The 26,058-nt window shown below is 47.5% G+C and overlaps 1 protein-coding gene across 2 annotated transcripts in view; it reads left to right on the top strand.

The window, feature by feature from the left end:
- The window catches only part of E2F8 (E2F transcription factor 8), a 490,718-nt gene that overhangs the window by 320,018 nt on the left and 144,642 nt on the right, over positions 1-26,058 (top strand). For both annotated transcript variants that reach the window (XM_069623464.1, XM_069623465.1), the window contains exon 9: positions 7,045-7,129. In XM_069623464.1, the coding sequence (XP_069479565.1) occupies positions 7,045-7,129 (85 nt within the window). The remainder of the gene's footprint in view (positions 1-7,044; positions 7,130-26,058) is intronic.

Here is a 26,058-nt window from a genome sequence, read left to right as displayed (position 1 = left end):
ACCGCCATCAAAAAAGGTACGGCCAGCAGAAAACCGCGCTGAGGACAAGCATAAGGGGAAGCATGCTGGGTCGTCCTCATCACATAAAAAGCCCTCCTCCTCCTCATCATCTAAGACGGAGAGGCAAGCACTGTCAAAATCCTCCTCAGGGGACCGTCCCAGGTCTTCCATGAGTCGAGATGCTTCAGCCGGGAAGTCGGCATCGAAATCGGCGACGAAGTCTAAGGGCTTGACGACGACTACTTGCTCGTCGACCTCGGTGTCATTGACGATGCCTATTACTGTTCAGGCAGCAGCGGTTGGGATTCCTTCGTCGACGGAGACTCAGTCTATGGCTTGGCTGCCAGAGGTCTATGACCCGATCCCCCCTGAAGTCTTACTGCAGCCAGACACGGCCTGCTCGGCGGAAGGAGAAGGTGGCACGGTTCTGCAGCCATCGGATTTAGGCTTACGGCCTTCCACGTCGACGACGACGATGAGTGCGAGTGGGGGTATGGTGCCTATATCATCAACATTACTGACCCCCCAGACAGTTTTGTCTCTGGATGTGCTTAATACTCTTCAGAAGCTCCTGCAGCGGCTGGATACGCAGATCCCTCAACCTGGGACTTCATCGTCACTTTTTTCTGTACCTTCCGTCGACGAGCTAACTTGTGCAGCTCGCTCGACGACTAAAAACCCATCGGCTCCCCAGGCGGTAAAAGATCGTCCTCGAGCGCAGGAGGAGGGTGAGTTATCGGAGTCCGATTCTATACTGGGTGACTCAGGGTCAGACATCTCCCTTTCACCGTCGAGGGACCCAACATGGAATTCGGATGTAGAGGTAGAGTCTACGAGGAGCCAGACACAGCCATCTCCTCCGGATGATGTGGGAGCCTTCCATGCAATGATGGGAAAAGCTTGTTCCGAGTTCGGCTTGATTCCTGAAGAGCAGAAGAAAGACTGTTTCCTTTTTGACCATATGGGTCAAAGGAGGAAATCGGTATTTGCCATCCCAATTCTGGACCACGTGTGGCAAGAAGGTCTCAAGACGATGCGCCATCCGTTCTCGGAGCCAGCTATAAAGGGACGGATTGAGAAAAAGTTTAAAGCTCCGGAGTCCACTCCAAAATGTCTAACATCACAGCCTCTGTCTGACTCGGTGGTGTTGGCGGCAGCGGCTAGGAAGGCCAGGGTACAGCAAAAATGTTCAATGCCACCAGAAAGCGAGGCTAGGAGGCAAGACGCCTTTGGAAAAAAGGTGCTCTCAGTCGGTGCGACGACGGTAAGAGCAGCCAATTCCTTAGCGATCGTGTCACAATATGATAGAGAAATGTGGCACAAACTAGCCCCTATCCTAGAACATCTGCCAGACGAACACCGGAAAGCAGCTATGTTACTGGTGCGGGATGGCGAAGAGGCCTCGAACCACGCAATTAATATTGCAGTTGACCTAGCAGAGTCTGGCTTCAAACAAATCAACCATGGAGTAGTACTTCGTCGACAAGCGTGGCTCAAATGTACTACTTTCCGTCCTGAAGTCCAGTACAAAGTCCTTGACATGCCATGTGAAGGGGAACACATGTTTGGCGAAAAGGTTGATGAAGCGTTGAAGGGGATGAAAGAAGACACGGATACTGCTAGGTCCCTCGGCGCCCTCCAAACGGGTAGAAACTTTCGCTCTTTTCGCCCCTTTAGGGGTGCTTCTGGAAACTCCCGCTTTGGAGCCTCGAGGGACCGTGGATTTAACAGGCCCCTCGTACTCTTCACAAGGGTTCAGACGAGCGTCCCAGTCGGCACGTAGAAGCAGAGACTATCAAGCTTCCAGGCGGCGAGGCTCGGGTCCATCGTCGACGAAGAACAAACAAACCGGCAACCAATGACGGCCTTCGGAACTTCCTGGGGGGACGAGTCTCATCATTTCGACCAATGGAAATGCATCACCACAGATCGATGGGTTCTAGACACGATTCGCATGGGTCATGCGCTACAATTCAAAGACAAGCCTCCACGTCTTCCGCCTGTATTTTCGACCCAACCCCACCTCCGAATCCTACGACAAGAGGCGGCGCTTATGTTGCGAAAAGGAGCGGTAGAGAGAGTTCCTGTGGCACAGGAAGGACACAGAGTTTATTCCCGGTTCTTTGTTGTCAAGAAGCCAAACGGAAAATGGAGGCCCATTCTCGACCTGAGGGTACTCAACAAATGGCTAAAGAGCCAAAAATGCTAAAGCTCCAGGAGGTTATCAGGTCGGTGCAACCCATGGATTATCTGGCGTCTCTAGACCTTCAAGACGCCTATTTTCACATCCCAATACGCCCACGACACAGGAGATATTTAAGGTTTGTCGTCGGGAGAAAGCATTTTCAGTTCAAGGTCCTCCCGTTCGGGCTCAAGTCCTCCCCCAGGACGTTCACCAAGTGCTTGGCCCCTATAGCGGCCCATTTAAGGAAGGATGGTCACCATGTCTATCCATATCTGGACGACTGGCTGGTCAGAGGTTCGTCCAGGGAACAAACACGAAACAGTCTAAGGGCCACAATGTCCCTCTTACAGGAACTGGGCTTCGCAATAAACTTCAACAAGTCCTCCGTAGAGCCTTTTGAGGACCTTGGTTTTTCTAGGAGGGGAGTTTCATACACACACAAGCCTGGTGAGACCATCCAGCGAAAGAATTCAGAAACTGAAAAGCAAGGCGTCGGAATGGAGATGCGGTACCAAGGTGTCGGTGCGCACATACATGTCCCTGCTAGGGACCATGTCGTCCTGCATTCCGTTGATAAGCAACTGCCGTCTGTTTATGAGGCCTTGCCAGGAATTTCTAGCGGACCGTTGGGCGCAGAGCAGAGGTCGCTGGTCCGACAGACTGGTCGTCGACGAACAACTAGTACAAGCACTCTGCTGGTGGAAAGTGTCTACTCATCTAATGAAAGGAATGCCTCTACTGGAACCGGAGTTCCAAAAGACGGTGGTGACGGATGCATCGCTGAGCGGATAGGGAGCTCATCTGGATACGTTACAGGTACAAGGCCAGTGGTCGTTGCAGGAGTCCTCCCTGCATATCAACCTGCTAGAACTGAGAGCAGTGCGATGGGCTCTGAAATCTTTTCTTCCTCAACTGAGGGACTCGGTGGTGCGTGTCATGACGGACAACACCACTACGATGTTCTACTTGAGGAAACAAGGAGGGACACGTTCCAGGTCCCTATCGACGGAGGCACAGAAAATCTGGCATTGGGCCCTACAACACAACACAACATACAAATCTTGGCGTTCCACCTGCCAGGCATGAGAAATGTGGAAGCCGATGCCCTCAGCAGAGAAATGAACGAAGTTCACGAATGGGTGCTGAACGACCAACAACTACAGCAAGTATTCAAGAAATGGGGACATCCTTCCATAGATTTGTTCGCGACGAAGAACAACAGGAAATGTCATCAATACGCAAGCAGATGGCCTCAGCAGGGCTCACTGGGGGATGCGTTCTCCTTCCCATGGTCGAACAAATTCCTGTACGCATTCCCTCCATTTCCCCTGGTCCGGAGGACGTTGCAATGGATCCTCAGGTACCCATGTCGGGTAATTCTGGTGGCCCCGTACTGGGCCAGACAGGTGTGGTTTTCAGACCTGCTACACTTAGCGGTGGCGGAACCGATGAGATTCCAGAAGACCCCCGACCTTCTGTCTCGACAGGAAGGTGTTGTTTGGCATCACGACCCGGACAGCCTCAAGTTGACGGCCTGGCTCCTGACTTCGCCGAATTCGGTCGGCTAACGATGCCGGAGGACTGTCGGCGTATCCTGCAAGCGGCAAGAGCGCCTTCCACAAACGCCTCATACACGTACAAATGGAGAGGTTTCTGTCAATGGTGTGAGGATCAACCAGGTTTGGCCCCGCAATCGATTGAGCCGGAACAGCTCCTTCCATACTTGCTGTTATTAGCTCAAAAGGGCCTATCAGTATCGTCAATAAAAGTACACCTGGCCGCCATTTCCAGGTTTACTCGTCGACGGCATTCGGCACCATTGTTCAGCGACCGCCTGATTAAGCACTTCCTTAAAGGCCTCTTTCGGAGTTTCCCTCCAGAGAAGAAATTTCCGCCGGAGTGGAGCCTCTATCTGGTCTTAACGTCTCTTATGAAGCCTCCTTTTGAGCCAATGTCCTCATCGTCTCTAAAGTTTTTGTCGTGGAAATTGGCCTTCCTGGTGGCCATCACTTCAGCCCGACGTATTTCAGAAGTTCAGGCTCTAATGGTAGACCCACCATACTTACGATTTTTCAAGAACAAGGTGGCCCTTGCCACTAACCCACAGTTCATACCGAAAGCTCCTTCGGTGTTCCATAAACACTCCTCTATTGTGTTGCCTACGTTTTTTCCGGAACCATGCTCGGGAGCGGAGCGCACGTTACACACATTGGATGTAAAAAGGGCTCTCAAGTTTTATCTTCATCGTACGCAACCATTCAGAGAAACGAGACAACTGTTCGTGGCCTATGGTTTGGGTGCTAGAGGAAAAGCCATTTCAAAGCAAGGACTGTCAAGATGGGTGTCATCTACCATTTCGGACTGCCATTCCAGGGCAGGGAAGCCTCTTCTACGACGGCCAAGAGCTCATTCAACTAGAGCAGTGGCATCGTCGACGGCACTGTGGGCCGGAGTCCCTCTGGGGGACATCTGCATGGCGGCTACCTGGGCGGCTACACACACCTTTACCCGCCATTACTGCCTGTCGCAGCAACATGCCGAAGATACCCGGATGGGACAGGCGGTGCTCCGACACCTATTCCAATAAGGTAAGCCCCGACTGAGGGGTTGCATCCTGTGGAATTTATGACTGTATGTGGTTCGTTTTCCTATGTTACTAATATACATTATCATAGGGAACGGGCTTTGCGAAGAAAGTATATGGGTTTGCATGCACGCCTCCTCTCTTGGGGGTGTACTGCTGTGTAATCTATTCTAAGCATGTGAATCCATGAAAGATCCAATGCTGGAGAAGGGAATAGTTTCTTACCTGTAACTCCATTTCTCCAGCATTGGTATCTTTCATGGATTCACATGCGCCCACCTGCCTCCCCTGAACATGCAAACCGGTTCCCCCACTACTTTGGGGGCCGAAATCTGAGGGAGCGCGGGGGCGGGTCCTGTATTTATATCATGACGTCCTGACGGTGCGGGCACGCATGATACAAAACGAGGTGGATAGGACGCATAAGCGGCGAAAGTTTTCCTACGGGAAAGGGTCTATATAATGTACCGGGGATTCCCAGCCTGACGACGGGGAATATTCTAAGCATGTGAATCCATGAAAGATACCAATGCTGGAGAAATGGAGTTACAGGTAAGAAACTATTCCCTTTCCAACCCGGCTCCCGGATGGGACCTTAATGTGGTGTTAACCAGACTTATGCACAAAGCAAGCCTAAAACACTCACGTACAAGACAGCCTTCCTCGTAGCTGTCACTTCCATACGAAGAGTTGGTGAACTACAGGCCCTTTCTATTCTAGACCCTTTTGTTACAATTCAGAGATAAGGTAGTTCTGCGCACTCACCCAAGGTTTGCGCCTTAATTTATTTCAAAGTACCATTTGAACCAGTCAATAGAACTGCCTACATTCTTCCAGAACCCTACCAACGTGGCAGAAAAAAAGCCTACACACACTAGCTGTGCGCAGGGCATCTGGAAAGAACTAAACCACTAAGGAAAACAAACCAGTTTTTCGTTTCAGTGGCAGCTGGTAGAGAAGGGGACCCTGTCTCTAAATCAGCCATCTCTAAATGGATTGTCAACTGCATCACACTCTGCTACAAACTTGCCAAGAGAGAACTGCCCTTCAAGCCTAGAGCACACACTGCTCGAGGCACGGGGGCTTCCATAGCATTAATTTCAAATGTTCCACTCAAATCCATTTGCAAAGCGTCGACCTGGAGTTCTGTACACACATTTACAAAACACTATTGCCTAGACACTCACTCTATTCTCAGGTGGGACTGATTCTCAGGTGGGACAAGCAGTACTAAGGCATCTCTTCACTACTGTTCCTTCTCACATCCCACCTCCGGGTACTGCTCGCTAGTCCATGCACAGCATGTGATTCTAAGCAGTTTAGCAAGCATCAGAAGACCTGCATTAATTACTGTAATAGCATTTCTGATGATTTTATCTGCTTAGATTCACATGCGCCCACCCTTCCTCCCAGCTCGTATGGAAGGAACATAGACGTCTTACTACTTCTCTTTCTGTACTTGCTCACAGTAGTAATAAGGCTCACTCACAGGAGAAAAAATACAATCGGGGGGGGACCTCGACGCATGAGGATTTGAGTACACTACACGTCACGTTGGGGATAGGGTTACAGACACGCCTATGCCGACGTCCCCTCTCGATCCTGGAAAGACAAGATGCAATACTCTGCTGTTACCACTAGATGTCGGACTACATGCACAGCATGTGAATCTAAGCCGATAGAATCATCAGAAATGCTATTACGGTAAGTAAAGCATGTCATGTGATGCCCATTTGTCCTGGAATTATAGCTCGATGGATTAGTCAATTGTGGAAGAAACGGGCTTGGTCATTTGAAGACACCTCTTCAGTCCCAGAGATTCCTGACCATTTACATAGAAGCAGCTGAGAGGAGCCATCTCCTGAAATGGCACCATTTTACTGTGGTAGGCATGTGAAGTGATTTCTGCAAATTACCTGAATCCCAGCAGATGCCATTGCCCCACTTCTAATGGCTAATGCTCCCTCAGCAGGAATTGCAGTCTGTTAAAAAGCAATGAAGCGAGCATTGGCAGTGCCAGTATCTGGCAGATGGACCTACCAAATCGTCAGTGAATCGAGAAGGTGTTTGTTATTCAAGGATCATTAAAATAAGCCATGATCTTGGGTTAGGCAATAATCGACTGCAATAACAGTGTGCAAAACATTAGTCTCAAATGTATAAAAGGTGTGAGTACAATTAAAGATCAGTTTGGTACTGGAACAGATGTGTTATAGTTTTGTAATTACTGTCCTTTATAACTGTTCTTATTTCATGCTTTCTATTTATCAAATAGGTACAGACTCCAATTCAGCATCCCTTCCAAGTAAAATGGCACAGCTAGCTGCCATTTGTAAATTGCACTTAGAAGAACAATCCAAGTAAGTTCAAGTCTATTCGGTAGTCACAATCTCAGTGAAGTTACAGATATACAAATGGGCCTTTATATTTATGGTTGAGTACAGGCAAATCTGACCTGTGGTATCACATTCTAATGTCTGCTGCCTCATATGTCGTGCGTGCATGTCTGCTATTTTAAATCAATAGAGGTGCACTATGCATCTACATTTTCTTTAACGTGTCCATGGCCATTGTCCACAATGCATGTAGCTTTCTTTGAAGGTAGGACTACTGCTGTAATAGTTTGCGGTTTTGTAATTATTCCAGTGTTAGCTGTTTCTCCAGTTGTGTATCTTTTATAGATTCACATGCGTTGACTATTCACTGTCACAGAGCTAGACATCCTAGGTAATCCATTAACATTCGTTAAAACAAAAAACTGCACCATAATCCATAACCTTAACTCATTTTGAGCCTTTTTCTTTTCATCCGTTGAGATGAGCCGGCCCTAATTTGATTTATTTGATTGTTCATTTGTAATGCATCTATACACAAGTGTTTTGAGGCGCAGCAGGGGAGGGGGCGTGGGGGCAGGTAGGAGAAAAGTAGCAAACCTAATAGGCCTTAAGACATTCAGATCGTGCCAGTGCAGTAACTAAGTGCATGGGTGGGGGGGAGCTGGGTAAGTGCAGGAGCTGGGTTGCTGGGCCTTGAGAAAGAGTGCCAGGGAGGCCAGATGGACAGACAGGGTCAAGGGGAATCAGTGAATGAAGGGGGCTCCACAGCTAAGTGCACCTTAAGGGGCTGGCATGGCTCCAAGGGGTGCATGCTGACCAGCCAACTGTCGGCGCGGGGGCGAGAGGGCAAGTGCAGGATGGGGTGGGGGTCATGGGAGGACAGGTGAAGAGGTAGACTGGGCAGGGGAGACCCTGGCACTCTGAAGGAACCAGACCACCAGTCTCAGGCAGAGAGGACGTTAGCAGGGGAGGGGGAGGGAGAACGAAGAAGAGAAAATGGAGTTCTTGAGGAGCTTCCGGAACTTAAGGTGATCTGGCAAAAGTCTGAGAGGAGCAGTGAGGTCATTGTAGAGGGAAGCAACTGCGGAGGAAAGAATTTACCCCCACACTCTGCTTTGAAAAACGTCTGATTTGCTAAGGGTTAGAGCTAGTGGAGCGAAGGGCTCCAGTAGGGAGGTATTTAGGGAGAGAGTTGGATATAGCGTGGTCCCAGGCCCCTGCAGCAACCGGGTGCCAGTGGAGAGATTTAAGGGCTGGAGAGATGCGTTCCCTGGGCTTGAGGCCAGGGATAAGTCTTGCAGTCCTATTCTGGATTAGTCGAACGGGTCGAAGGAAGTGGTTAGGAAGATTGAGGAAGAGGCTGTTGCAGTTGTCCAGCCTGAAGAGAATCAGAGGTCTTGGGACATTGAGTTTCTGGGGAAAGGTGAGGCAGGGGAGAATGCCTCTGAGGAGCTGAAGGTGGGCCTTCTTGACCAGGTCCATGATGTGAGGAGAGAAGGAGAGGGAGGAGTTGAAGACGCCAATGTTTTTTTGCTTCACATGAGACTGAGGGGAGATGGCCCAAAGAGGGTGGCCAGAGTGTGGGTGGGAAAGGGGGAGAAGGGTTACCAATGAGAAACATCCCTCTTACTGGCATCAAGGCAGAGATCGTTAGTATTGCACCATGCATGGATAGCAGAAAAGGCAGTCAGGAATGAGAGAGGAAGAAGAGGAGGTAGAAGAGGGTAGCTTGAAAGAGAGCTACGGGTCATCGGCATAACACTGAAAGTTCAGAGACAAGGTGGCGATCAGATGAGCTAGAGGGGCCAGGTAGATATTGAGTAGCCATGGTCGAGAGGATAGAGCCCTGAGGGACACCACAGGTGGAGAGTAAGATGGTGGAGATGAAAGGGCCGAATTGAATCTGGTAGTGTCGGTCAGAGAGGAAGGTCAGCCATTCCAGAGCCAGGTCCGTGAAACCAAGGGTGTCGGAGCAGTTTTATCAGGGTGGTGTGATTGGCCATGTCAAAGGCGGAGGAGAGGTCAAAAAGGATGAACAGAAGAACTGGAATCGGGATTAGAGAGCAAGGCTTCATGGGTGTTCAGGAGAACAGTTTCTGTGCCTCTGGCAGCACTATAGCCAGACTGGTGGGCGTGGAGGCAACCAACAGATTGAGTGTGGTGGACAAGCTTTGAGATGGCAAGATTCTCAAGAAGGGTGTAGTAGAGATGGGACAATTTGCAGGACAGGAATGATTAGCAGAAAGTTTGTTGAGAGGGTGCACATGGGAGTGCATGAGGAGTGAGAGGAGCGATCCAGTGGCAAAGGGGTGATTGCAGAAATCGGCCAAGGCTGGAGCAAGGGAGACAATATTGTCCTGGATAGTTCTGGAGGATCAGGGGAGCTCCTGTTTGAAAGAGACTTTCATAGAGCGCACTTGTCTAGAAACCTCATCAGGTGTTATGGGAGGAAAGGAAGGGAATAAATAGGTGAGGGGGGGGGGCAAGGGAGGCCTGGTAGAAGGGGAGGGAGAAGGAAGTGGAGTAGAAGTTAGTGAGGAGAGCTCCACCCTAGAAGCCATTTTCAGAATAATTCAGCACATCATTCTGATTGGAGTCCTTGGGTTATGCTCTACTCTCACTCGGTGTTATGTAATCTCTTTTGTGAAGATTACTTTCAAATTGTGAATTGGAATGGAAATGGTTTCCAAATAAGACGTTCATGTTTTATATCCTTTCCTTTTGGGTGTTTTACTGGCACTTGTTCCCTGGGAAGAGAATTCTGGTCCTGTGCAGTATGGGGGGAGCGGAGGAGTTCGGATGGGAGGCTTCTCAAGAAGGTTAGCTCCTGTGTTCATTTTCATAGTGAATCAGCGTCATCCTTGTTGGGGAGTTTTACAAAGTCCACTTTAGGTAGGACTTGGGAAGACTCACACTTGGGACACAGGGCTTCAACTCTTAGTATAGGCCTTTAACGCACATGTTTTGTTGGTAGCAATGGCTGAGCAGCCAGGCTTATCTTAGGAAGGAGGAAGGGCTGAAAGGAGGTACACAGGCCAAAGAAACACTAACATACTAAAAGTATATACCAATTATGGTTTATTTTATATATACACTAAGGTAAAGGTGATTCTTCAGAAAGGGAAGTATTATAACACACAATAAGTAACTTGGAACAACTAATGCAATCTTTACAGTAAGTAAATCACGTTGGTAATACTTTTAGAATGGCAGCAAACAATTCAAAGGTAAACACTTTTGTAACAACTTTCAGAATATCTGTTTCAGGTATGAATAAATTAAACCAGTCCAACATAAAGCAGGTCAATATTTGTAGTAATTTCAGAGGCTCTAGGCTTTAGTAGTCCATCCCTATCTAGTTATGGGAATCTTAGGGTCAGATTGGAGGGTCAAACAAGCAAGGCACAAGCTGTAGGACCAGGGGGAAGTCTTCAGTGGCAAGTAAGTAACACTTTTTGTTTGGGAAAAAGTTAAGAAATTTCAGGGAAGGCTACCTGAAAGCACACAGGCTTTGGGCCTGGACGAACGTGGCTGGGCAAGCACACTAATCATCACTCCAGCAACACGGGAGCAGCAAAGCAACTCTAGGTAAGTTCTACCAGGAGTCACACAGTACCTTAGATGTGAAGAAGAGGATGCAGCAGTGGCTGACCCGGTCGCCAGATTATTGGTCCGGCAGATGGCAGAGGGGGCCCAGGAATGGATCTCACAGCAGCAGTCGAGTGAAGTGTCTCCAGGAAAGGATTCTTGGTGGTTCTGTGATTTTGACGCTCTTTTCAAAGCAGCAGTGAAGAACTGTTACAGCCTGGTTGATTTGTCTCTTTCTCAGTCCAGCACTCTGGTGAAGAGACTTCAAGGAGTGGGCTCTTGCCTCTGGAGGTCCGGATGGAGTCCACCAATGTTTCGGGAGGATTCGATATTCAGAAGGCAATGCACTGCACAATGGCCACAGGTCCCAGGGTGTTGGTGCTTTGCAGCCTTTGAAGATCACATCTCGTCGTTGGGATGGCTCGAAATGTCTGACATGTGAGACTGATTGGACCCACCAGGCTAAGGGGGAGAGTCCTTTTCTGGGCTCTCCTGAAGCTTGGACGAAGGGGTCAGACAGCAGCATTTACTCAGAAGGTATAGCCGGTCATGTGGCTGCGTCTCCTCATCTTCCTCATCGATTCTTCAGTTACACGGGTCGGCTGGTCTTCAGCCTATCGGCACCCAAGCACCATTTAAACTGTGGGTGGTGTCTGTCCTTTCCAGACATCCATCCTCCCAGTTGGAATTGGTTCCATGCAGGCACAGCAGAAGACAAAGAACAGCAGAGTTTCGGAGTCCTCCCCTGTTTCCTGTCCTCACACACACTGGCGCCTTGGCCTGCTTCACAAAGGGATCCCACCGAAAACGAAAGTAAAACCAGGACCTCCCCCGCACAGCCAAAGAACCAAGAAAGGACAAGCCTACAATTAGCATTTTGGGTCAATGGGGAAACTTCTGTGCACTACTGTGGCTGTGAGTGCAGCTGGCAGTAAAAATTGCACAAAGGTAGGTAGGCTAAACCTCTGCCACCAGCCATTCAGCTTAGCTTGTCACTGCAACAAAAAAGTTACAGGAGCCGTGAGAAAGGGGATACAGTGTAACCCCTGAGCACTCCACATACGGTGGGGTATGCTGATCTCGCAATAGGAAGAGATAGGAGGGATACTAAATATCCCTCTGCCCTTGGCAACACTAGGGAAATACCAGAAAATAAAAACACAGCAACACTGCACAGAGAGTGGTATGTGCTGCAAAAGTCAGACAGATGCCCCAAAACCTGGATGAAAGTATGCCTGCAAGAAAGGTATAAAAAGAAATGCAAAAGGATCCCAAAGATGGGGTAAAACAATGGGTGAGTGAGGAAAAAGGTTCTCACTCACTCAGAACTGACCAAAAATCCAGTAGAAAGGCATAAAATAAGCAGTGTTGCATAGCGATCTGCTAATCAAATTCACACTTGTGTAGCAAAGTTAGCTATTTAAGTTGCCCTGTACAATGAAAGTGCAGCTCCCCTTGCATTCCTCTTTCCCTCGGTGCTCTCTTCACCCACTTTTCTCTGCTCACTTCAAGTTCTAATGGAGTGATGTGCAGCACTAATCATCTCCTCCACTCTTAAGGCCTGTGTGGCAGTGCTTAGCTAGAATGTCCTTTTCCTTTTCAAATAATTACAAATCAGAAGTAATCAGTATACTTTGTGATACTTTTTTTAAAAGCTTTCTATATCCTGTCTGGCAAAGGCCAGTATGTGTTAACTTTTATATTTTTTTAAAAGACAGTCCTGCAATTCATTCCTACATTTGTGCAACTGGTGCGCAACCCATGAACAATCCCATACTCCTTGACATTCTATATTATCACCCTGTTGCTTTATACCAGGTACCCTGACAGTGAGATGACCATAAACTACAAAATTCCACCACGTTTGCCCAGTTCTCTGCTTCCTGCGCCGTACACTCTGTGTATTCAATATGTAAGACTAAGCAAAGCCAACTATATAGGTTTATGCAAAGTAGTGATCAGTAGTTCCATCCAGTCTGTACATCTACAGATCTACAGATCTACTGCATTACCATACACTGTAGTTAGCCTCCAGAGCTCGCTTTGCTCTGATTATGATTGCATTATATATTAGCACCTGCAGGAGACGGCTGGCCAAACTGTTTCAGAGCCTTTTGATCAGATCTATTTATTTGTGTCCATTCATGCAGCTAACCTTTTACATTTTCCAGACACTCGTACAGGGCTCGCAAAGTCTTCTCGCCCACTCGCCTAGTGGAGTAGATTTTATGATTTGCGAGTACCATTTGCAAGGGATGTTTGAAACTTATTTAACATTCACTTTGTTTGCAGTAAATGCCAAATTAAAAGAGGTTGGCCTCTAGGTGGCAGCAGTGTGCCAAACAATAAAGCAGGTTTAAAGTGACATGAACCATTTTACAGAAAACTGTTACCCGACCTGAGTGTCTAGCTGAATTTTAAAGATTGCAAGGCCTGACTCCTCTCACTAATGTCTTATTTCAGCGGTATTTATATCTGCTGTATTGTTACTCATTTCATGTCTTTGGTACAAATAACGTCTGGTGACATTAACCATATAAATCCAACATTGCTAATCAAATGGGTCTGTTTGCTAATCAAGAACATTTTAATTAACAAACTAATCCATTTTTTAAAACTAATTTATGCTTTGGGTAGTCCAGCAAAAAGTGATGGGGGACTCGCATGTGAAGGGGATTTCACATAAAAATTAAAATCTACCTAAGCATCGTCTTAGAAAATTTATCTGAATAAGAATGTCTCTTTTTAGAACCTCTGGCTTATATGACCTAAATAACATTTTTGTCTGCCAACAGTGTATGTATTGCTTTCATCCTCACTGTATTGTGGAGGATTTCCACATTTGTCAGTTTGAACAGTAAAAACCTTACAGGACAGGCAGAACTCTTGTATTCTGCTTACATTGCTTACCTCTGCATCAAAAGCAGGGTGATCAAAGAGTTTATTGGCTCTTTGCAAAAAGGGACATCTGCAAGAGAAACCCTGGGCAAGATCTAAATGGATGTTCAGGGGATGGGGAAGAAAGGGGGCTTTTACCTGACCTGGATTTTACTATGAGCTGTTTGGCTCTGGCTTTCCTGCTCAACATCCTTTGCTAGTGCAATCCCCATCAGCGAAGTCCTCACTGGTGAGGAAGAAGTCCATGAACTTTCCAGTAATATAATCTATGCCAAAGCAACTTTTGTCAACGGAGCACCCTTCAGCATGATCTTTGTCGGTAGTATCCTGATCAGTACAACCTCTGCCAAAATGTGCTCTGCTGCTAATTCTAGCAAGGGATTACCTGCCTATTCCTCTTCAGCAACACTTTGACCCCTGTCAATAGCGCAAATGCTAACTGGGACCCCAATGGCAGAAATTCATCTACCTTTATTCGTGAGGAGTCACCGCCCATAGCACCGTACTCCTATGTCCCATTCCCCTTTCCTCCATCCTGAATGGGACGTCCCTTGCTAGGGACAGGAATGGAACCTTTTTTCACCAGAGAAATAATACTTTCGAATGGATTGTGTCCTCGCACATATTCCTCATTTTATGATGATTGCATCCCAGCTCTGATGCTTCGGAAATAGTTTTTCACCAGAGGGTGCTGTGTTCGAGGCCGCAGTGTAAGTCACTCGAGAGCCGGCATCAACGCCATCCGCTGTATAAAGGGCTCGAGCAGCGCCCGTTACCTCAGTTCCGTTTTTCAGACGCAACTGCTTCGTGTTACGAACGGCACATCAGATTTTTCCTCAACGATGTCCTCATCATCTACTCCCACCACACCCAAGACCGGGTTAAAAAGAATGTCAGAAGTGTGGTAGGACACTGTTGATAACCGAACCCCATCGGAATTGCCTCTGGTGCCTCAACCCAGACCATCGAGTTGACGAGTGTAGGTCCTGTCAGGCCATGTCCAACAAGGCTCTTAGGGAACGTAGAGGTAAACTGGCGGTGGGGGAGGAGAAGTATACGTTTCTAAAAGACAAAAGGATTCGGATGAATCCGGTTGAAAATCTCGTCATGAGTCGAGGAGGTCGAGATCAAAGAGTCGCTCAGGGAAATCTTCCTAATTTTCGACTAAAAAGTCAAAAAAGCGACGTCACAGGTGTGGTCCTCCTCGTCGTCGTCCTCTGAGAGGAGAGTAATTTCTCCATCAAAGCACGATTCCCCAGAAAAATGGGAGCCCTTTAGGGCTTCGATGCTTAAAATATTCGAGAAAGCGGCCCAGGCCCCCTCGAAGTTGCTGTGTGGTGATCATGTCTCTACCCACTCTAAAAGTGACAGAGGAAAATCAAAATCTAAACAAGCGAGAGTTGAAAGAGTCGAGTGTCTTCAAGGGAAAGTTCCATGACGCCTCGTACTAAGTCAAAGCCTCCGGTGCATAAATCGGGGTTAGCGTAAGTCTAAGCCAAAACCCAACTCGACACAGTCGACGACCATAGCTTTGAAACCGCTGACGAAAATGACGTCGACACCTTTGGCTGTATCGAAGTCGCATTCGACAGCATCAAAGCCTCCTTTGACACCGTCGAAGCCAGCGTCTTCTCTATGGATGCCTTTGACGCCTTCTTTGATTCCAAGACCCAAGTCGACGCCATTGTCGATACCTAGGTCGATTCCACCTTCTTTACCTGAAAAGACTTTCTACCCTCAACCTAGACAGGAATTTTTCAGATCCATGTCATCCATATATGAAGAACATTCCTCTGAAGAGGATGTCACTTCAGGTCGGAGTTCGGTTTGGAGCCAGAGAGGTCCCTGAAGTGCTAGTGGACCCACAGTCTAAAATAACAGATCATTATGACTGTCTCCAAAATGCCAGTGGCTTGGACACTTCACCTGAAGTGGATTTTGAAAGACCAGACCCCACAGATCATGCTGATCCTAGTTATAGGAATCTTATGGGAAGGGTCATTGATTTTATGGGTTGAAAGGCAGCTTCCCCAGATTTCGACTGTTGGGGAGAAATCTCTTATGGCTAATTTTGCAAACCTAGTGAGTCCCCCAGAAACTTTGCTGGATTTTTGGGGTTTGTTTTTTTCTCCTGCTAAGAGTGAGACTCTTTTCCTCCCACTCTTAAGCATGATTTGAGGTATGTCTCCGACTTATGTGCTTATGGGCTATGGGGATTTCTTTTTACTCCATATGGTATCATCTGTTTTTCATGTGTGTTACACAGCACCCTCAGTGCAGTAACACAGGGGTGTCATAGTGACCCCCAAATATAGACTCCATACCCTGGGACTGACTACTGTCTCCCAGGGCATGTAAAGTCACCATTGACTTTACTAGTCCTAAATTGTGAACAGAACCAGTACAAACCATCATAGTGTGGAAGTACTGTAAGGGGTTAATTATATTGGCCCTGCGTCTGTTTTCAAGGGGGCACTGTCCATCCACCCCTTTGAGTTTCTGGCTGGTGGCAGTGGTTACCACGCAAAATATTCCACCAGAATATTTCCTATGGGATTTTCCCATTGATTTTAAACGCACCACTTTTTGGTGCAATGTTAAAGATACCGCCGGTTTATTTATTTAATATTAAATCCACGGTTGGGTCTTTTTGCCAGAACTCTTTTTCTAAAATGGTGTTCGTCTCTGTAACTCTGACCAAGGTCAAGCCCTTTGTACCACTTTTTGGCGGGCTTCTCCACAGAAGCCCCCCAAATGGTGCCACTCTGTCTGAGTTCCACAGGATGTGTGGGGAGGGGAATTGGCACCTCGGACTGCGTTGCCTTAGCAACTCAAGTCGCACTCTATTCTGATTGGCCCAGTGGTGAGCCGCCCGGCTCACCACTTAGCATGTTTGAGTGACAGCTAGGCTGTTGAATGGGGTTTTTTCTGCATAAAAACAGGGCTTTTGGGACTGGAACGTCAGAAGTTGCCACAGGACCGAAGAAATACGAAGAGGGAATAAGCTGGGCCATCTGCAACGACGACACCACAGGTGGAGCCCTGCTGCAACGACCTCATCACTTTCCCGACGACGAGAGGAGATCTTCTGCTGGAAGAGTCTTCTCCCCCTGAGCTGGTGGGGATCAACCAGTTTGCCACTTCGCCTTCCAAAGACGTCTCTTGGTCGACTCGCCCATGCCAAGCACCCCGGCGACCGGATAGCCAAGCTTCACCACTTTGACCGCGAATAAAAGGAACGCACCTTTTACCGACGAACTCCGCGACTTGTCTCTTTCCTGGGCAGTGTAACGACTACAAGGTTCCTCCTCGACGAGATCTTCTCTTCCCCTGGTCGAATCCACGACTTGCATCCACTGCCAGGAACAACTGCCGCTGCTTGAGCTGCCGCTCTTTAAGGTACTGTGTTCCACCTGGCCTCCCTTTCTTCGGCTTGCTAAAGGTGACCCTTAAATCCTTGGCTTTCCAACTGGGTTGGCTCCAGACCTCCTAACTTTACTTCTCGAATCACCCCATCCTCTTTTGAACACTCTGCAAAGACTTAGTGCATTTTAAACCGTGTGATCCTGGGCACATTTTGCTTTGCTCCATTTAAAGTGGGCCTGGCCTATGAACTTTGGCTCTACAGTGTATACTGCCTTCACTGACTTGCTTTGGACTTAGAAATGTGTTGGGAATTGTTTTATTTTTATGCTCTGCCTTTTTCTCCCCCTTTAACCTAATTATTGGAGTGCCATCTAAGTTACACGCTCACATCTATTTTGACAAAGTGGTGTTTTAACTTAGACTTGCCTAGTAATTGCTAGGGGAGGTGTAAATACTTTTCTGATTGTGTTTTGAACTTGCTTTGACTTATAGTGCTAGTGTGTTTTCTAAAGTGTCTGTTAAATAAATAATTATATACTTTTGATACAAAGCTCTGGTCAGTGTTTGCTTGTTCCACTGTGTTTTTAGCCCTATTGTGTATACTCTACATACTGCCTTACCCTTCTTGAGAGAAGTCTGACTGCTCAGCCACAGCTACCAGGTAATTCTGGGTGGTACAGACTGCTACCAATTGGGTTTACTGCTTACTCCTGTAGTCTTAATCTTTTTGCAGTGGTCCCCAAGGGAACTGCGCAGGATTCTGCCTAACATCGACCAGGATGACATGACTGACATCCTGAGTGAAGGTCCTTTAAAAGATCCTGTTCTTCCATTCCATAAAGCACTGCAAAAAAGGGTGATGGTAAATTGGAATACTCCTGATTCTATATCAGCAGTAAATAAGAAACTTGTAACAAAATATAGGCCATCTTTATCAGATCCAAAATATTTATCTAAACATCCCTCCTCTGAAAGTCTAGTGGTTCAAGCTGCAAACTCCACTAGGCAATCTGCTTGCCCATCAATACCACCAGACAGGGATGATAAAAAAGATGATGCTTGATAAAACAAGTTCCTCAGGACGGAAAAGTTCATAATGGTGACCCTTTCTCAGATCCATCACGCTCTTCAGATTCCAGGAACATCTGGCCTTGACCTGCCACTTCTTACAGTCTGGGCTTCTCCCTCAATTACAAGAAGTCACAAATGATTCCATGCCCAAAACTCCAATTCATCGGCGCAATCCTGGACACTTCCTCAGGGAAAGCCTCGCCTCCCGAGGAGAGAGCTCACCACATTCTGCAGATGGTAATGAAGTTTCAAAATGCCCAACATCTGCCGGCATTCGATTTTCTAAGGTTGCTAGGCCTCATGGCATCCTGCATTTTTCTGGTGCCAGAGGATCGACTGGGGATGAGATCCCTTCAATGGGCCCTCAGGACTCAATGGTCCCAGTTTTCGGGGGAAATGCAGATCTTCTGCACGTTTTGACCAAAGTGACTCCACATCTCCTATGGTGGGCTTGCAAGGAGAATATCTTCAAGGGGGAACTTTTTTTGGCAACCATGGCCGGAGATAACGGTAGTGACGGACACCTCACTCACGGGGTGAGGAGCCCACACCAACGATCTGACAATCAGCGGTCGTTGGTCTCCATCAGAGTCCAAACTACACATCAACCTTTTAGAGCTGAGGGCAATCAGACTAGCGCTGACGGCTTTTCTGCCCTCTGTGCAGGGAAAGAATGTCCTGATAATGATGGCCAACACAGTGGCCATGTACTACCTCAACAAAAGAGAAGGCGTAGGATCACTCCCACTGTGCAGAGAGGCAATGCAGCTTTGGTTCTGGGCAATCCAAGAAGGAATCTCTCTATCGGCAGTTCACCTAGCCGGAGAGCTGAACAAGGCGGCGGACGCTCTGAGCAGGCAGAGCAGTCTCCCATGAATGGGAACTAGCTCGGGAAGTCCTTCAAGAGATCTTCACCCTTTGGGGAACCCCTCAAGTGGATCTGTTCGCGACCGGTGCCAACCGGAAGTGCGAACTGTACTGCTCAAGGGAATTTCCCCCAAGAGGAGCTCTAGGGGTCATGTTCGTAGTGGAATGGGTATTTCCACGGCTTTATGCGTTTCCTCCTGTCACTGTGATTCCTCAAGTAATCAAGAGGTTGAGAAAGTTCAGGAAAACCATGATCCCAATTGCCCCGGATTGGGCCAGGAGGACGTGGTACGCGGACCTTCTGGACATGTCCATCTGCCCATCAATACGTCTTCCACAAAGGGAGGATCTTCTCTCGCGAGAGGAAGGTCGGCTTCACCATCCAGAGGTCAAAACACTCAGCCTTCATGCATGGTTTCTGAGAGGCTAAGGTATAAGGATTGGGACCTCCCGGATGACGTAATGGAGATGTTTCTTTCAGCCAGAAGGCCAGCAACAAAATCCCTGTATCTGTCATTGGAACAAGTTCAGTAACTGGTGCAGGGATAAGAATGTGGATCCATTCCCTTGTAATACTCCAACAGTACTTTCTTTTCTCTTACATTTGGCCAATTTGGGGCTCCAAGTTGGCACTATAAAAGGATATTTGGCGGCGCTATCTATTTTTAAGCGCTCCTCGGAAGAGGTGTCCTATTTTAAAATGCCTTTAGTCATTCAATTCTTGAAAGGGCTGACAAATGTATACCCTCCGATACCTTTTCAGGTGCCCATCTGGGATTTGAATCTAGTCTTACAATTTCTCATTTGTGCCCCTTTCGAACCTTTACATTCTTGCCCATTAAGACTTCTCACTCTTAAGACAATTTTGTTAGTGGCTAGAACATCAGCCCGCAGGGTAAGTGAGTTGCAGGCACTGTCCTGTAAGCCTCCTCACACCATTTTCCATAGGGACAAGGTTATTCTAAAAGTCAAGTCATCTTTCTTGCCTAAAATAGTTTCTGATTTTCATCTGTCACAAAAAAATTGTCTTACCTTCCTTTTATCCTCCGCCTCACGCTAGTAAGGAAGAGGAAAGATTGCATAGACTGGACCCAAAAAGGACTCTCAGGTTCTACATTTCCAGATTGGCAAATCTTTGACAATGTGACCAACTATTTGTTGGGTATACTAGCACAAATTGGGCTTTGCAGTGTCTAAACACACTCTATCCAGATGGATAATTATAGCAATTTCTGAATGCTACAAATTAGCTGGGAAAGACCCCACAGATGGATTAAGGGCTCATTCAACCAGAGGCATGGCAACTTCCATGGCACTTCAGAGGGGTGTCCCGGTGCAGGATATTTGTGCTGCGGCCATCTGGTCGTCAATGCACACCTTTTGTAAAGCATTACTGCTTGGACTCTACTTCATATCAAGGAGGACTATTTGCAAAAGCTGTTCTTCATTCAGACCATAATTACAATTTCTAGTACTCCCACCTCCAAAATTATCACTGCTATGGGAGTCTATCATAAGATGAGGAATACGTGGGAGGACACAATCCATTCGAAGAATAAGTTACTTATCAAATGCAACGTTCTTTCGATTGGATGTTCCTCCCACGTATTCCTCATCAACCCCCCCTCCCCCCAACCTACACCTCCGACAGTTTACGCCAGTTGCACTCTAACTTCCTTAAGAGCCTGAGGACTTAAAACCTGATCAGCTGATGCGACCATGAACACCGTAAAAACAGAACTGAGGTAACGGGCGCTGCTCGAGCCATTTATACAGCGGATGATGCTGACAGCGGCTCTCGAGGGACTTCGACTCTGCGGCCTCGAACACAGCGCCCTCTGGTGAAAAATGTTTTCCGAAGCAGCAGAGCTGGGATACGATTATCATAAGATGAGAAATACGTGGGAGGAACATCCAATCGAAAGAACGTTACAGTTGGTAAGTAACTTGTTCTTCTCTTTAAATGTATACCCGCGCGGCCCTGGGAGCATGCGCTCCCGTAACTCTGCCCACCGACACCACACCTCAGTCCTCTTTTCCACGTTGACGGGAGCGGAGCGCTTTAACCAGCGCTCCTGGGTGAGGCCTCAAGCCTCGTAATTGGACGCGCTTTCCCTAATCTTAGGTTTTTCTAATTTTCAGGTGGGGAACACCGTCGCTGTGTGCCCTAGTCCGTGCCGGGGCACGTCGACCACGGCTGTCTTCAGCAGGAGCCATTTGTGAAACGTTCCTTCCCCACATCAGATCCACGCGTTCTTTGCCTCCGGTGCCTAAGGGAAGACCACAGATGGGAAGGCTGCTCAGCGTGCACCGCCCTCCCACCCCGATCCCTAAGAAATAGGCTGGCTTAGTGAGAGAGCTGTTCTACAGGACACCACCGGAGAGCATTAAGGAGTACATACGCAGGAAGATCAAGAAAGTGAGCATACTCTGTTCAAAAGCACCCCCCAGGAGCGACTCCTACCCGGGGAAGCCTTCCGACGAGAGGGGTCAGTCATACCATCGCAATGGCAGCAAGGACGCAGAGGCTCTGGTAGTTAACTGCTTAACAGCCAAGGGGTATAAGGGCCCTACCAGCTCCACTGCTGAGGGGCCTACAGGCTCTGCTACGCGGACACATCCCTCCTGTTTTTATTTCATTTTCATTTGTACCTGCTTTGTATTTTTGTGAACATGTTACAAACCTGCAATTTGGAAGCACTCTTTATTTTAACTCTCATGAACATTGGCCTATTTCGTCTATTACAATGCTCTCCCCTATGAAGCATTTGGACATTCTGCCTGATGTCATGCTGGAGCATCAGATAAAAACTTGATTGGTCATGCAAGACCAAGTTTTCATTATTTGGAAGAGATTTGTTCAATCCACAATTCCTTACTCGCACCCCAAAGAGGTCATTGTGAAGATGAAAGCTAAACTATACATCTGGTGATAGCCCCTGAACCTTTAACTTGTTCCTGATGTGTTGATTTTTCTGAGTTAATGCCCAGGAAAGATGCCTGAGAACAAATGAATATGGCTGCCCTCAAGTGATTGGGTAGCTGCCAAAAGTTTGAAAGGGTGCATCCTCTTGATTGGAAACTGAATACACAATGCATTCCCAATTTTCTTATGTAACGTGGTAGTTCCCTTGTCCAACTCTAAAACCAGTCCAAAGCATGAGTAGGCACCCAACTTAAGACAACTTTAAAGAAATGTTCCTTCTGCATCGTGCAAAGACCATTCTATTGACGAAACTCTGCCAGTGTCTGTTGACACTGCGCTTCTTAAAACAAGAGGGAGCCAGTGCAATCTCCCCCTAATCCAAGGGACACAGCTGGGTTCATGGAATTCTCCTGCTGCCTGAGAAGACTTTCTACTCACCCCTGCACATACTGGTGAACAAGGTGAGAGCAGTGGTAAAGGATCTAGCTTGAGGCTGATCGTTCTAGAAGCCAAGACCTTTTAAAGAACATTTTCAGAGTGTTGTTAGGACTTTGCAGAGTTCGAATCTTGCCTCAACTGATTGCTCTGGGCTCTTTGACATCTCCCGGTGAGCTGACCTATTAAGTCAGTGACTGGACCACTGTACCATACAGCAGATTCTTTGGTGCAGCACCTTGACCAGTTTCTTCTGTCATTTTGTGCTCCCACTGGTGAACTATTGACTTTTCAAGGTCACAAAGCATTGGTAAAACAGGTTGGTTCATGTAATTTTACTATACATGCAGACTAGCCTCTGGAATTCAGCCCTACACTTAACCCTGGGCCTGAAATTCAGACTGAGGGGGCAACAATATCAAGACCACTATCCTGCTGAACCAATAATCAAAAGCCAGTCTATCTTTCTTCCTAAAAGAGAACAAGTTGTGGTTGTGAGGGTGCCGGTCTCTAAGAAATGTATAGGATAACTGGGTATACAATTGAACATTGACACCCTTGGAGTCGAGTCGGATCGCAAATTCTCCAGTCTTTCATGAACAGTTTATTTACCTGCAGTCTGCAAAACATTTTACTTATTTGCACAGCAGATATGTATTGTTTCTATAGCATATTTGTTGTGGACACTTACTTTTCCAGCATGGGGTCTGGCATGGATTCACATGCTCATGAATATTCCCCGACGTTAGGCTGGGAATCCTTTGTAAAAGAAAAAAGTTTCACTTTCACTTCAAAACTGTATTTCTCCTCTAAGCCAGTCACTGTACTCTGGGTCGTACTGCCCCCATCCAATGCCAGTCTTCTCCCTAAGCTCCACCCCTGTTGATCTTCAGATTTTTACTGCATGCTTCACTGTTGGGAGTCCAAGTTGCTCTCCGAGCTAATTTTGTGTTTTTTTGCAGATTTTTTCAAAAAAAAGTTTAAATTTTGACCATATTTTGCTTTGTCTTCGACGAAGGACAAAGACCGGCGGCAGTGTTCCGCTAACTGCGAAGACCCTTATCCACCGTTGGATCATTGAAGTTTCAAGAAGGCCCTGCCTCGGGCCTACTTCGTGCCTTTCAGCAAGAGTGTAAAGAAGGAAGGTCGAAGCCTCTTCAAACTCTGCACGAAGTGTGGATTAAGAAACATCTTTGTGGAGGATCAGCACCAGAAGTGCTGATACTACCTGCACCACAATGAAGTGGGATGCGTGGTGTGCCATGGTTTTTCAAAGAAAACCAAAAGAGGCTGCCTCAGCAGACTAGCGGCATGGCTCCTCATCCAGGACCGGCCGGTCCGAGGAGCATTCTCCCTCCGGGGTTGAGCTCCTTTGAGGACGCCCCGCTCGCGGGGGTCCAAGAGAAGGCCGAGCTCTGTGACCACCGCGGGGTTGGAGTTGCACACAGATTCCTTGTTGCCCCTGTTCCAGAGTTGGGTGTTCGCGTACCTGGATTTGTTTGCATCCCCTTTGACTTCCAAGTGCCCCCAGTTTACTTCATGGGCCGGACTGGGTTGGGGGTCTCTGGAAGATGCCTTCCTGATCTGTTGGCACAACCGCAGGTGTTATGCGTTCCCACCCACCCCTCTATTCCAACGGACCGTCCGCTGGTTTCGGGCTTTGGCGGGTTGCAGCCTCATCCGGATTGCCCCCCGTTGGTCTTCGAGACCCTGGTTTTTGGATCTGTGACGTTGTGCTCCCAGGGTCCAGTCTACCGTCTGATCCCCAGCAGGGGATTCCTGAATCAGCAGGGCGGGGCAGTGAAGCATCTGGACCCGGCCAAGCTGGCTCTGGCAGCCTAGTTCCTGACCAACTGAGGCTTCAACATGCTCAATTTTCGGATGACAACTGGGGCTGTGCCAACAGATCAGGAAGGCATTACTCTTATACTGGCCCTCGACTCGGTCCCAGTATAAGAGTAAATGGACTAGGTTTCTGCAATTGGGCTCGTGACAAGGGTCCGAACCCTGTCATCTGTTCTCGATCTGGCTTTTTCAGCATACCTGGCTCGTTTTATTTGGCAGCCATTGGGGCTTAGAAGAATTCCCGTGAGCATGTTTTCTGCAGCCAACCCGATGGTGAAGGCCCACCTTAAGGAGTTGGCTAGACATTTTACGCCGGTACACATGCTGTACCCGGTCTGGAACCTCAGTGTTTTGTTCTTGCAGCGCAAGCCTTTTGAGCCAATGGCCTCTATAGTCATCCGAGAACCTTTTTGCTTCATCCTAGTTATACCGGAGGTTATCACAGCTCCACCCTACGTTCTTGTTCGGTGGAATCACCCACAAAATGAGAGGAAAGGGGACAGGACCTATGAGTAATTAAAGTTACTCACCGTAGTGACTAAAGTACTCCTAGTCCATAGTACCCTTTCCTACATACGTCCCACCTACCTTCCCCTGCTGGGATGCCAATAGCTATATGTAACGGGCATAGCCAGGTATCGAAGCGTCCGATGTGTTCCAAGGGAAGTGAAGTGAGGCACCGGAGGGCGGGCGTTTCTGAGGCCACGCCCCTGCGCTATACTAAATTTAAAGGGGAAGCTCAATTTTTGCTGCCAAAGGTTCTGGTACCGTCCCCATGTTGGGGGACGCCCACAAGGATGGAGTGAAGGGGACGGTTGTATACTAATTGACCTTTTCACAATTGACCTGGGGAGAAATTACCTAATTTAGAAGGTCAATTAGGACATATGCAGGGGGAAACCCCCTGCAGCCCCCCACCCAATCCAAACCCCTCCACCCCCCAGCACCGCAACCCACCACCCAATCCCCATATATTTAAAATCCAAAACCAACCCAATACATACATGAAATAACAAAAATAATATAAAGGTCAGTTGTGCAGAAGGTCAATTAGGACCACTATAATTAGGTCAATTGTAAAAGGTCAAGTTGGGTAATACGAAGGGGACTATTGACTATGAGTACTCTAGTCACTACGGCGAGTAACATTAATAACCTCTAATACATTATATCACCCCTACACTCAAAAAGGAAACTTTAGCCCATATAAGGGGATGCAAAGGCCAAATACTTTACAAAATAGGCGTAGAGGGCCACCCAAAAATACAATGAGGTTATACTTGGAGTGCAGGGCCTAACTATGTCCCAGTTCTGCCTAGATGAATCTAAAAAAAAAAAAAGTAAAATAAATTCTGAAAGTGCAGTCATATGGGTTGAATGTGAACATCTGTGTTTTAGAAACCCTAGAAAAGCGATATGTGCTAAAATCATATTTTTTAGGGAGAGAAGGGGCAAAGCCCAGAAACCCCCACAAAGTCAAGTCAAGGTAAGGTGTTTCAGAAGAGTTTGATGGAGTTTTGTCTATAGGAATAAACGGGAAAGCTGCAGTTATGGGATAAAGTCAGGAAAGTACTTTTTTTGCTCAATAGGTGTGGACAAAAAAGCAACCAACTCCATGCTGGTGCCAGAGGAGTAATAAAGGTCGGTGGTAGGTTCTTCACCTGTGTAATATGGTTCCACATGGTGGAATCCATTTTAGCTGGGTGATTCCTTTTTGACACCTCCACCCTCCTGCATTTCATCAAAATGGGGGTTGACTGTTTGACTTGAAGACCTATCTGAGTACTCGCAATACTAGCACTTGTCCCTTTGTGTATCAAAAAGAAGCTACTAGTAGCCACCTTTTCTTGCTGGATGTATGTGTCCCGGGACTCGGTTCTGTAGTCGGCCTGAAACCAGTTCTGACTGGCGTATGCAGGTGGCTATCTGGGACCGTGTGTTTTTGTTCCTTTGTGCG

The sequence above is a fragment of the Ambystoma mexicanum genome, chromosome 11, assembly GCF_040938575.1.
Source record: "Ambystoma mexicanum isolate Mex_15411 chromosome 11, UKY_AmexF1_1, whole genome shotgun sequence".
Classification (NCBI taxonomy): Eukaryota; Metazoa; Chordata; class Amphibia; order Caudata; family Ambystomatidae; genus Ambystoma; species Ambystoma mexicanum.
This window is presented reverse-complemented; position numbering and strand designations above follow the sequence as displayed.